Below are 14090 nucleotides of genomic sequence, written 5' to 3' on the forward strand. Positions count from 1 at the left end.
GGCAAAAAAAGAAAACAGTAGTAGACAATGGAAAGGCAAAGTAAGTTCTGTTGCAAAACCCACAACCCAATACGTTTCTTAATATAGTCTATGCATGTAGGTTATATTTTGGCAACCCTTACATATTTAGACCACACTTGTATGGACCAATGTGGGACTCGGCATTAGACCTTAGTGTTCTTGCTGTCATGATCCAGTATCATATCGCCAATAGTGGAACAGAAAAGTACCTAAAAGTTGTAGACGGGTTCAATCGTTCAGATCCAGAATGTCAAACTGTGGCCAAGCGGATGCAACGGATATTGTCGTTGTCTATAGCGGCTAGCATCATAGCCGTATGTGTGACTGCATGTACATGTAGAAGAAAAGGGAACTACCAGTCTCCATTACTCAACTGACCTTTCAAACACTTGAGGATTATCAGAGAGCGATGATGTTGATGTTTCAACGTGATGGCTTCTGCAGCGACGGTGTTTTTGGTGCGTGCTGCTAATGGGCTCTGTATTCAAGCTTAGGTAATGCCAAGGTCAATTACTACAGAGGTAGAGGCTTTGGGCCGCTCTGTATTATTACTTAAGCACAGTCAGGTCAGTATTAGCTTCTAACTACGATTATACTGAGTGCCTGTGGCTTGTAAACCACTAATCCAGCGTTGCCGTTCAATGGGCCTGTCCCATAACCAGTGCATTTCATCTAGCAGCTGCTTCCGTTATTAGCTCTTGTACCATTTATTTTTGGTAATCCACACCTTGAGGATATTGCAGTTTGAATGAATCTGCATCTACTAAAAAACAGCGATAAAACCGGCAAACAAAACACTGGAATTATGTGGCTGCACAGCTGCAGAACATGTTCTTGATTTTACAATCATGACGAGAACCGTGTTTTTAACTTAAAGTATTACATTTAAAGTGAATAATGTGCAAATATTGACCCGCTAAGATCAATGCTTTGTGAAAAATAGAATTCACATACTTTAAAACTTTTGGTTGGACCCATATTTCTTGTTGGGGGCCGTTTAATACATGGACATTTGAATTTTGACCCCTTTAGTGTTTATGTGTTTGACACCAACTTTTCTAAGAAGCTTATTATTTCCATGGAAACGGATAATTTTAGCATTAAACCTAATAACTCCCGGTCTTTCTGTTGAAGTGAATTCAAACTACACAGCTAATAAATCACTCACATAATAGATTTTCCGCTTCCTACCAACACTTACTCAAGCTGCTAAAACGGAGCTTGTTTTTATTTTTTTGTTGATACATTTTCTAGATGAGAATCACCAAGTTGGGTCACAAATACACAACTTTAAAAATGTATTCTCATCTAAATTCCTATTTAAAATATAGAGCTAATTATTATTTTAGTTTCAGCTAAAGTTCGATAGTACTTTACGCAAATTGACTTTGCATTACAAGTTATTTGAAATCAATAAAAATTCAAAACCAACATTTATATTTTAGTATACAATGTAGTATGCATCTTTAAAAATGCATTCATATGGTTAAAGAAAATAATTTTGTCCATTTAATGAGACGGAAAGTTGTGAATTCCGAAATGAATTCCTCCTCTGATAACAATATTTTAAGGTGAATAAATGTGAAAAAAAAACTAGAAAAATAATCATATTTGGTGCAAAAAAAAAGTAGAATTCCCAGTCGGAACAGACTGTCCTGCCTTTTGTGGTCTGCTGCTTGCATTCTGCGGGGCAGACACACACACACACACACACACCCACACACACACATGTACTTTTGGAAAGCGTTGCCTGGCTACAGACACACACAGAGCCCTGTTAAAGTAGACACTAGCCCTGCTTGCTAATCACTCACTTTAATCATACTCGAACAAACAAGAGGGAAAAGCGAAGCAAGTGCATGATAGAAATGTCAGGCGAGCATTTAAGCACGGCGCCTGATTGTAGAGGATTCACGGGGAAGACAAAGTGGTCAGAAACACACGCTAGACGTGACTATTTTACGGAGGAAAATCAACGTTTTTAAAATGTGCTTCGAGTCATAAAGAGGAAGGACGATTATGACAAATGGATTGTGGCGGAAGCTGACACGCGGTAAATCAGTGTGGTAATCAGAACAGCGAGGCGTCCTAACGCAGCAGCATTTTTATTTAGAAGATTCTTCAGGATGTCGGAGGTGTAGAGGAATAGATTTTCGGTGGGCGAAGGAAGCCACGGTCGGACCGAGGACGAAGAACAGGAAAAAGGGAGGCGCGGACGTACCTGTGAAGCCCATCAGAGCCCCCTCTCTGGCCTGTTGCCTTAACCCGTCCTCATCTTTGTAGTCGATGTAGACCAGGTCGATCGCCTGCAGCCCAAAAGCCTTTGTGGTTACAACAACCTTTTGCCGAGCATAAAGAAGCTCCCTGGCATCCTTTGTCCGAGTTGCACCTAAAATAGAATTTAAAAAAAGGGACGTCAATAGATCATATTGTGAGAAAACCCCCAAAATATTCTTATTTAAATATTTTTTACATGATTTTAAGCCAGCATTGTTTCCATATTTAATAAAAAAGGTGATTTAAACCTCAACATTTCGTACTTTCAAAATGTGACTCAACACAAACATATTCGTCAACCACCAGTTGAGAAGGTTAAAAATACACTTTCATCAATATTTAATTCGGTTTCTGTCCGAGCTGCGGCTGGAGAAACACAATTACTTATGCAAATTGAACAGTTACTGAGACAAGACAGTATGAGTGAATGATACCAATGCCTTTAGGGGAAAAAAAAAAAAAGGTTTTTGAAGCGACCTATGCTGGCGCAGAAGTCATCCGAGCCAAACACCACGCCATCATGGTGGAGTCCAGCTTGAGGAGCGAGTCGCCGGATTTCCTCACAAACCACCTGAGGAGAGTGAACATTGTTCAGTGCAGCATGAGGAGCATGATACGAATGTAAAAAAAAGAGAAGAAAAAGCTTGGCTTACTGCCGTTTTCTGATTTAGAATTTGAACAGAAAAAAAATAAACTGACTCACAACCTTTTCAACCCATTAAAGGAACGAGTGACTGACTGAAGTGTAAGGCTACTTTTTTTTGTTGTCTGACATCAATGATCCAAATTTATATTTCTAAAATTCAAATAGTTACTTAAAATAAATAACTTTTTTTTTACTATACCCATTTTTTTTGCTAAATATTTCCGTCGTCAAAGACGTGATATAACTATAAATTTAAATTATATCTTAAATTTACAATAGTCAAAATGCATTAAATCTTTATAGGTAAAGATGCAGAAATACAATTATTTAAAAATATATTATTAGATGTATAGATATTCTTAGCAAAATTGGGCAACTTACTAAGTACCGGAGCCTAAATTTTTAGTTTTGCTTAAACGACAAATTTTGTTTTCTTTTTTCACTTAAAATAATTTGTATATTTTATAGCATAATTAATGTGAAATATAATCCAAATGTAGACTCACATATGTAAATAGTAAAACAAAGATAATTTTTGTCCAATTTAAAAAGTTCCACTACAAAAACAATATTAAACACAAATAAAAAGTCCTTTAGTTTAGCAATTTAATATCCGTTGTCTACAAAAAAATAAATAATAACGATCCTATTTTTGCAACAAAAAAAAAAGCAATTACATCGTTTAATGATTATGATGGGCCCATGTGATGCAAATAAATAACTAAAGCTATTCAGTTCAACAAGACTTTCTTTTTTTTTTTTTCAAACACAAAAAAAACCACATGCTTTGTTGGCACCTAAATTATTTTAACTACTAGCTGTTCCACATTTCGGTGTGCGTTTGTAACCTGCGGTTTTTGTCTGGGCAAAGATGCAAGGTGTTACAAAAACAAAAAAACAGAAAAAAAAAGAGAGGGAGAGCGAGAGAGGCACACGCAGACACCCCCTGCCATCAAAACACACATGAACACGCTCGCAGCCACAAACGCGGGACAAACGTGGACGACTACAAGACAAATCAAAAGAAGAAAAGACAGCTTGATTCTCCCCAAAACCGTGCCCTCGTTTCCCCCCCGAAATGTAGCTGGAGGTCGAGCTCGTGCGGTATCAGTGACGGCTTTAATGCCTGCCAAAATATCATTAAGAGGTTTTTTTTCTGCTGTGATATTTAAATAATTTAACAAGGCAGGAGTGTAAACACACTTTTATTCCGGGATGTCTTGTTTGACGTGAATAATAAATGTCTAACCCACACTTTTTTCTTTTTTTTCAGATGCAAGAGGAGGAAAAAAAGGGAAGCGAAGGAGGGTGGGGGGGGGACTTTTGTTTTTAATTTACCTTGAAATTAAGCAGACCCACAGCGGTTTCCACAAAGGTGACCAGACGAATGGGTTCTGTCAGTGGTCGGGCTTTCAAGTGGCGCTGAAACCTGTCAACAAACTGAAAAACACGCAGAGGAACACTTCTCAAGGACGACTCATTAACAACACTTTTGCTGCAGATAAAAAAAAAACAACTAAAAACTAAAGTGATCGCAATAAATAGCTTTGAGTAATCGCAGGACAAGAGAAATAATTAATGCTGTCAATCCCATTTATTACGCTTCATTAATGACGTTGTCGGCGCCGGTCGGTGCCGTTTAGCCAAGTCTGGTTTGACAAAGTTTTTAAAAGATGGAATGGCTACAAACAGAAAACAACTTTAAGAAAATTATATTGATTTATGAAATTCAAATGCTAATAGAAATAGTGCAAAAGTGTTTTAGCATCTGTCGCACGACAACCTAGGAGATGCTAACATTAGCTTTTAGTGGCAACATGCAAGGAAAAAGCAAACAAAAAAACTAAAATATATAATAAATAAATAAGACAGTCATTATAGTATAATATATAATAGTTCAAGAGAAGTATGGCAAATCATTTTTTGATCTAAAAACTCATTAGCATCTGTCGCACAACAACATAAGGCGATGCTAACTTTAGCTTTTAGGGGCAACATTTGAGGCAAAAGCAAACAAAAAGCAACAAACGTATATAAATATTATCAAGAAAGTTTTTTATAGTATAATATATAATAGTGAAACAGAGGTATGGCAAGTCATTTTGTGATCCAAAAACGTATTTGCATCTGTCGCACAACAACCAAAGATGATGCTAACATTAGCTTTTAGCGGCAACATTTAAGGCAAAAGCAAAACAAAAATCAACAAAAATATACAATTATTATAGTATAATATACAATAGTGCAAGAGTAGTATGGCAAGTGATTTTTTTTTTATCTGAAAGCTTATTAGCATCTGTCGCACAACAACCTAAGGCGATGCTTACATTAGCTTTTAAGGGGGAAAACTTGAGGCAAAAGCAAACAAAAAACAAAATTATACAATTATTAGCAAGACAGTTATTATAGTATAATATACAATAGTGCAAGAGTAGTATGGCAAGTCATTTTTAAAAAAATCTAAAAGCTCTTTAGCATCTGTCGCACAACAACAACTAAAGGGGATTAGCTTCTAGCATTTAAGGCAAACGCAAACAGGAAATATTATAATTTTTATAAAAAAAAGTTATTATAAATAGTGCAAGAGCTGATATGAAGGTCATTTTGAACTTCAAAATGTATTAGCATCTGTCGAACAACCACTTAAGAATATGCTAACATTAATTTATAATCTGAAATCCCATTAGCATCTGTCGCACAACAACATTAGCTTTAGAATTTGAGGAAAATTAAAAGAAACAACAAAAAATTTATAATTATAATAAAAGAAAGTTATAATAAATAGTGCAGCGGCAGTATGGAAGTCATTTTGAACCTCAAAATATATTAGCATCTGTCGCACAACAACTTAAGAGGATGCTAACATTGTAGCATTTGAGGCAGTAGTTATCATAAACAGTGCAAGAGCAGAATGGAAGTCATTTTTCAATCTTAAAAACTATTAGCATCGGCTGGAACACTACAACCTTAGCTTTTAGCATTTAAGGTTAAACAGACAAACAGTATCAAAGAAATACAGGTACTATCAGGTAAGTTATTATAAACAGTGCAGCGGCAGTATGGAAGTCATTTTGAACCTGAAAATATATTAGCATCTGTCGCACAACAACTTTAGCTTTTAGCATTTAAGGCAAAAACAAACATTTGAAATATAAGATACTACTACTTTTAAGTGTCTTTGTTTGGCCCATGACGGCGTCAAACATGGCTCGGGCAAAATAAAATGTATACATTTCTACTGAAACTTTTAATTAAGTTACTGGACAAAATAAATAAATAATAATAATACATTTAATAAATTACAGAACATTTGAATCGATTTTCTAAATGAGAATTGAGAAGTCACGTCAAAAAAATACAATTTTAAAATGCATTCAACCATGAAAGTTCTATGTTTTTTGCATGATTTGAGTTTATTTTGCATAATTTCCAAATCAATAGAGATTTTTCAATACTTTTCAATAATTTCCATACAAAAACATAATGATAAACTATAAAAGGAAAGAATAATGCTCATGTAATGGATGAAAAGTGGTTTCAATTTGAATTATTTTTCCTCTAATACCACCCATCAGTAAGAAAACACAACCTAGAGGCAGAAAAAGTCACTACTTTGAGCTGAAAGGTTCATCATCACAGAAGAAAAGCATCATGGGAGACTTGGAGTATAAGCTATACTTTACTTTTGAGGGTGCACAACTGGTTTATATTCTAAAAGACAAGTCTAATGGGTGATAAAATAAAACATCTTTCAATATCCAAAGCGAGACATGAGTGAATTCTAAACATCACATCCTACGTTTTTGATGTGAATCCTGACACCATTATCGCCGTCTCAGGCGTTATCCGGAGACCCACCTACGACGGGTTCAAAAGAGGAGACGGCGTCGAGCGCCAACAAATGCAGGTGAAGTGAAATATTTTACATTATCACCAGGGTTCCCCCCTTTTGTCTCAAGTCTCCTGCTCCAGCTTCTTTCGCGGCGCCGGCTCCCTCGAGACGCTGCGCTCATGTAAATCCAACACATGCATTAACAAGCCCGAAGAGAGAGAAGAAACAACTTTTTTTGGCTTTTTTTTTCGTCTCGTATTCAGATATTATTCGGTTTTGCCCACCTTGGCGGGGAAGCGGTAACGCCGGAGCAACAATCAGAGTCTGATGTGTCACTTTGCCGAGGTCTTTCTTCAGCACGGCTCCTGCTAATACGCCGGCTCACCTAAGTAGGCCTTTAAAAAACCGAGTTTCATTCTTTGAAGACCAAAGCATTCAGATTTTTTCCAACAGACCAGTTCACAGCGAGCCACGGACTGCCATTGGGATAGCCCAAATTCCAAAATCTATCATCTGGAAACACACAAAAGCCCCCCTCTATCAGATATTTCCTTTCAAAGCCAGCCCCCTCAACCTCTGAAAAAAAAGGAAAACAGTGCCAAAGCTCACAGTGGAAATGTCTAACTTCATGTTCTCTCTTCTTTTTCTGTCGGTGCCAGAGAGAAAAGCAGGTATTGATATCTTTTTTAGCAAACGAGGGCGATTGGATATGAAAAACAAATCGTGGATAAACAAGAAACAAGTCGATGATAGAGAGATGTCGCCTGAAGTGATGAAAATGTTAAATAAAAACCCACATGCTAAAGAAAATACTTCATATTTTATTGTTAACATGTTTTTACTCTGGGAACTTTCTTAAAATTATAAAGGTTTTACACGTGCTACAAAAAAAGGCTAGGGAAATGGGATTATTATGGGATGAAATTTGTGGTAAAAACACAGAAAAATGCCTACACAACTCCTCAAAAACAACGTGATGTCCTTGACAAAAAGAAAACTGAATTACAAATAGCTAAACACGTTGATGACAGAAGATTCTTGAGTGCTAAAAATTAAAAGTAAAAACCTGCACGCGAAAGACGAAAAAGCACAATTTAGCACTTGTTGTTACTCTGGAAAAAATTGCAAAACGTTTTAAATATGTTAAAAAGCTTTTTTTTTTTCTGAGAGAGATGTAGAATAAATGAAAATGTAAACTTGAATGTTAAAGAAAAAATACAACATTTTAAAATTTTTGCCACCCCAGAAAAGAATTCCAAAAAGTTTTAAACATTTCCAAAATGTATTTTACACAACAATACAATTTAAATACAAGTTAAGAAAGAATATTCTTTAAAATACATAATAAATAAATATGTCGATGGCAGAGAGATGTAGAATCTTTAGTCCTGAAAAGTAAAATAAATACTTGAATGCTAAAGAAAAAAAAACAAAAGTTGTTACTCTGGAAACTGCCCAAATTATTTTAGTTTTTAGTTTCAATGTTTAAAAAACAATGAATAAACCTGAATGAGAATAATATGGTATAATTTAGAACATTAATAATAAACCAATATAAGGCAAATCTACAGACACTTGACGAAAAAAAATTAAAAACTTTTTTGGCGCTTGTTGCTAGTCTGGAAACTGTCTTTTAAAAGTTTTACAAAGTTTTTAGGTATTCTTTGCTTATTATAGGGTACATTTAGAAAAAAACAACAACCCATAAACAAAAATAATGGGGCATTATGGACAAATAAATATATGGAGCAAAATGACGACAAAGAGATTTAGAATAGACTAATAAAAATAAAAACATGCATGTTAAAAAAATAAATAGATTTGGACATTTGTTGTTACTCTAGAAACTTTCCAAAAAACATCACAAAAGTTCAACACATGTACAACACGTTACTATATTGTAAATTTAGAAAGAAAAATCAGAGGTTAAAAATGATAAACATGAATATATCACAAGAATAATGTGCCATCATCAACAAATAAATAATACAAAAAAATGGGGCAAATTGATTGTAGATAGATATAGACTCTGTGGTGCTTAAAAATTAAATTCCGGCTCTGGTTGTTACACCGGAAACTGTACAAATATTAAAGAAAAATAAATTAATTGTGTATAATGTAAAAAAAAAACGTTATTATAAAGAAAAGAGAAAAAAATATGTGGTTAAATAAAAACACCATAAACATGAATAATGTGGTATCATGAACAAATAAATAATAAATAAATATATAACAATTTAATGTTTGTTGTTAATCAGGAATTTGTCTAAAGAGGCTAATAAAACATGCCAAGTAGAATAATTTTTATTACAATAATGTTAATTTAAGGAAGAAAATATGAAGTAAAACAAAATGTGAATAACCCCCAAATATAGTGTTAAAACCACAGATATACTCCATCTATAGTTGAAAACAAACTAATGACGGCGTCTATATGTATGCAGCACACTTTCAAAAGGCTCCTTCTCTATTGACATTGACCTTACGGGGGCCAGACGGGGCCGAGTCAAAGGGTCCCGACGTGGGCCGCACAATGGCCAGGTCGTCTCTGTACGAGGAGCCGAACCCGCATCCCCTGCGCTCGCATTCACCACTCTTGTTCTCACAAGTCGTGGAGTGGGGCCTCCATTGAAGGATCCCCCCCCCAAAAAAAAAATAGGGGCAATTTTAATCATCCGGCCATTCAATCGCAGTCGGATAAATCATATTTGAGAGATTTGCATAAATACAAACCATCAAAGACTTTTCATCTTCAAAGAGGTTTTCGAGACCCAATGGGCTTTGTACTGTAATCATCTGAGGTCACAACCCTGTGGGAGCAAGGCTGCTATGGCAACATGAAAACTAACGCTGGGGGCTTAGCATAATATGCCCCCCCCCCTCTTCGCCACATAAGATTCGGGGCTGGGGGGGGTGTATTCCAAGAAGGGGGTGTGAATACAGGGTGTTGAAAAATATATTTCCTCGACAAGAGGAAGGAGATGGATCCATTTGAGGGCTGATATTACACCCGGAGATTACCATTGCTACATGGTACGGCGCGAGCCCCTAATAAGATTCCGGGCGAGCCGAGAGGTCGTCTGTTTGGATCCCCCGCTCAAGGAAAACAAACGGCGGCGAGCGAGGCCGTTTCCCCGAAGCCTCTCCGATTACACGTTTCTTGTCACTCCACTGTACTCGGCTCTTCAGCTATTATACACTCTGAGTGGCCCGGTTTAAGAGCTACTCCAGAGACGCCTCATTGTTTCCTCGCTTACATGCGGCAGGCGTTTAACCGTCAATGGCCGCGGAGAAAGTCGAGTCCCTTTGAGGCGTTATTCACTGGAAGGGGAAAATGGAAAAATAAAAGGGAGAAAAATAGCACCTCTTCTCGCCCCCCATTCAAACGGCACGCTACAAACAAGCCCTTCGGACAATTTTCGCCGCCCCGATCCCCCCACAAAAAAAAAGAAGGGGATGCCGCCGGAGAAAAGAAGCAATAGTGGGACAAGTTTCAATTAATTTTCTTCAAAAGGGGGCCAGATTAAATGTTTCCGGCCTGCTGAAGTGTTCATTTCACAGAGGGGAAGTGGGAGAAAAGAATAAGGGGAGGTTGCAGAAGGAGGAGTAGAGGAGGAGGAGCGGGACAGGGTGCGATTCTTTCGCTTCCACTGCACACCAAATAGTGTGGTGGGCAAAGAATGCACATGGCTCTGGATCTGTGTGAGAATTGTCCTCGGACAAAAGGAGGGAGTTACGCCTGTTATAGCCCAATAAGGCCTGTCAGTCACACAAGGGACGGGGGAGAGGAGATAGGCAGAACTAAAGATTTCCGCACAAAGGGAAACAAGCAAGTCCATCTTTTAGCGACAAATCAGTCTAGAGGTTTCTGAGCTAATATCAATAAAAAAAACGGGAGGAAAATAAACAAGTTGGGGATTTACTGCGGAGAGTTGAGTCGGATGAGATGCACCTGATGCTGCCAAACACTTCCTGCTTTTTAGTATCGGCTAGTCGAGTTGTACCGGATCTGAGTGTATAGTCACTGTTAATGTCAAAAACATGTTTTATTTTGCATAAAAGGGAAAGAATATCGTAAAGAAAAACAGTCTTAAGGGAAATCAGGAGACTAGAAGTTGGGAAAATGTTTACCGAGAAGCATTTTTCTTTTAAGAAAAAAGTATTCACAATTTCGAATGCATTATTGAGTATCAAAATAATCAAAACATTATATGAAAAGCCTCTTACTTTATTAATGTGTTTATGTCCTACTGCTTACGGCAAGTTAAACGCAAGAGTTTTTAAAACCATTTTTTTTATTTAATTTAAGGCCGATAAAATTAACAAAACCCGTTTGTTTTTTTTATGTTTAAAATAATAATGACTTTTTAGTTTACTTAATAAAATTCCTTGACTCCTTTTCTCGCCATTTTGAAAAAATATCCTGAACAAAAAACACCATTCCTCACATGTTGGCTGCTACTACTTTCATCCATAAAGAAAAATACAAGTTGGACAATCAATTCTTATTTAAAAAAAACTTGATTTAAGACATTTTAATGCCAAATAATGGCTTGTGTTTTTAGTGCATTTAACCATTTTTAAGATTCCATGTGAACCGTGAGTAAAATCTACTGATGTCCAAATATTTTTTCTTTCTTTTCTAAAAACCCAGGTCAATTTTCAAATATGGTTCAGTATTTGCAAGTGTTATAATTCCTTCCACTGCAATACAATCCTAAATCTGCAGTTATTAGCTTGTTAAACTGCAACAACAAATACATGCACTTCAGTATCTTTGCCATTTTTGGACGTTTTCATTTGAATGCTTCCATTACAACGTCATAATGTTCAAAGTGAAAAAAATAATATTTAAATAGTTTTTACAGTCAATATGTCATCCTGAGAAGTATTGCGTGAATTTAAAATCATGAAATAAAAAAAGATTTAACTGCTTAAAGATTTCTTGCTATAAATAAAAAAGTATATATATATATATATATATATATATATATAATAAGAAAAAATAATCATTTCTGAGCCCAACAACAGAAGGGATTTGGAGGGGAAAAAAAATTGATTTATGATTTAAAATCTGTCATTTCATTTTTTTTTTCTATTGTTCTTGACTGTTGGATTTATGCAAACATAAATTTCAACAGGAACAAAAGCCACCTAAAGTGAAAGAAATGCTTGCAGGGCTGAGCGAGAGGAAATAATACAAGAACACCTGTCAGCAATTATACGTGGAAGAAAGGCCAGTGTTCTAATTAAAGCACTAGTTTAAAACTTCCTGCTCTTGCCAAAAGAAGCCTTTAAGAGTGTGTTTGTGTGTGTGTGCGCGAGTGCGTTCCCTTCACAGACGGATTCCTTTCAGGTGAGATGTGCGTCTCTAGAATATAAAATAAAAGCCTTATACTTGTTGCCATGAAACAAAAAGAACATTAGCAATTGCGATTCATACAGAAAAGTAGAAAATAAAATTTAACCAATGACACAAAGATTTATAATTAACGCTCTACAGCTGGTTTGTTGTTGCTTTAATAGTTAAATAAACAGTTTTTTGGGATGTTATACGCCATGCAAAGTATTTAAAAAAGGATAGATCGAATGTGGGTCGTTTATAAATAAGCTACAATCAACAACATTGAGTTTGATAGCATTGCCGTGCTTATGGCTCCATTAAAAAAACATGTTTTACATATTAAATAGAGATTTCTTAAGAATTCAGATTAGGTTCAATCCAGAGTAAATAGGGTGGTCTTACTGTTACTGGTCATTTTTACTAGGTGCTCATGATATCAAAGGTGGACATGAAGCAGAGTAAAAAATACAAAAACAAATGAGAATGACTAGAAACAAGTCTCATATGTTATAATAATAATAAGTATAGGACTTGCTATATTTGGATATTAATTTTTTGTTTTAAATTTAACTGCCGTTGTTGCATGACTCAAAAAAATCAAACAACTGAACAACAAATACATTTGTTGTTTAAAGTGAGCTGCTTGGAAGAGGTCTGCAAGAGCTTTAACTCGCTAATATTTTTGTGTCTGTTTTGTTGGTGGACAAAGCTGGAGATTGATAAAATCCAATTGTGTAGCTAATCGGAAGTTTTTCTGTGGCAGTTAAAAAAAAATGCTGTGTCAGCAAACTTGGAAGTAAAATATGCTATTAAAATTATTATTTTACTATCAGAGCATTTTGGACCATCAGGCTCCCATCGGGCGATCAAAAGCAATATTTCTTAAACTGCCGCCAAGACAAACATACCGTCTGTCTACCACAGGGATCAATTCCCACTTTTACTGTGAAATGAAATATGAAAAGTTTGTTATGATTGCTTTGAAGAGTCCAGTGGTTTCCTCTTTCCTCGCCCGTTTATTTAGGAACACCGTAGACCCAGGGTTGGAAAAAAAAAGAGAAGCACCGTGGGTATTCTACTCTTTTAACTATCTATCAGAGAGTTTTGTGTTTTTTATGAGCCTTACAAAAACAGTATTCTCTGGAAAAAGCCCAGGATCTTACCCACTGAACCTCCTCCGTGTTTTCCACCTTAGGAAGCATGATGGCCGGAGGAAGGGTTTTGCTCTGGAGGATGACTTCCAGGTCGTCTTCGGCCAGGCCACTGGACACCGAGTTGACCCTCACGCATTTCTCTGTGCGGCCGAGATTGAGTTCGTCCAGCATCCTTGGTATCGTCTCTCTCGCTTCAGTCTGCAAAAAAAAAGAAGAAAGAAGTTGCAAAAAGGCTCTTTTCCCAACAAAAACAAGTTCAGTTTTTTCGAGACTATAGTGAAATTCTGTGTTTATTTTATGTAAAAGTACATCTAAATCTAACTAATTCTCTACTCACCCTCATGTCGACTATGGGTTGGGATTATTTTCGAACTAATCTGTTCCTTTTCAGAGTAAAAATGTATGTCGATACAAATGTAGCAACTGGAGTTTAGTTCTTGTCGCCTTCATCTTTGTCCAAAAAAGACACAGTTTAAAGCATCCAAATACTTCCGTACTGCTCTTCTGTAATGTCCCTCTTGCTTGACATAAGAAATAGTTCCGAAAAAGAATCGACTAGTGTATATTTTAGGCTTTTTTTTGCTGAAATTGCATAAATCTTGCGCAATATGGTTCGATGACGATAGAGAAAAAAGATTTATTGAAGTTTTTTCGGTACAATTTCTAATGTCGAGGCTTAAAATACAAGACAGGACAGGACGTTAGCGACAGATGAGCAGTATATTTTTGGACGAAGACGAAGACAACTGAGCTCCAGTCGCTACATTAAAATGAACAAACATTTTTGTCTACAACCCTAAAAAGGAACACATTACT

At 36.2% G+C, this 14090-nt stretch overlaps 1 protein-coding gene and 1 long non-coding RNA gene across 2 annotated transcripts in view; one reads left to right on the top strand and one right to left on the bottom strand.

The window, feature by feature from the left end:
- Positions 1 to 14090, top strand: part of LOC148068582 (uncharacterized) — a 312828-nt gene that overhangs the window by 290946 nt on the left and 7792 nt on the right. The window lies entirely within an intron of this gene.
- clybl (citrate lyase beta like) overlaps positions 1 to 14090 on the bottom strand; it is a 63451-nt gene that overhangs the window by 5459 nt on the left and 43902 nt on the right. Inside the window, exons 3-6 of the mRNA XM_087803416.1 lie at positions 13284 to 13472; positions 4283 to 4384; positions 2776 to 2869; positions 2243 to 2410 (exon numbers count right to left, since the gene is read on the bottom strand). Of these exons, the coding sequence (XP_087659542.1) occupies positions 2243 to 2410; positions 2776 to 2869; positions 4283 to 4384; positions 13284 to 13472 (553 nt within the window). The remainder of the gene's footprint in view (positions 1 to 2242; positions 2411 to 2775; positions 2870 to 4282; positions 4385 to 13283; positions 13473 to 14090) is intronic.

This window comes from Callionymus lyra, chromosome 12 (assembly GCF_982586985.1).
Source record: "Callionymus lyra chromosome 12, fCalLyr1.hap1.1, whole genome shotgun sequence".
Taxonomy (NCBI): domain Eukaryota; kingdom Metazoa; phylum Chordata; class Actinopteri; order Syngnathiformes; family Callionymidae; genus Callionymus; species Callionymus lyra.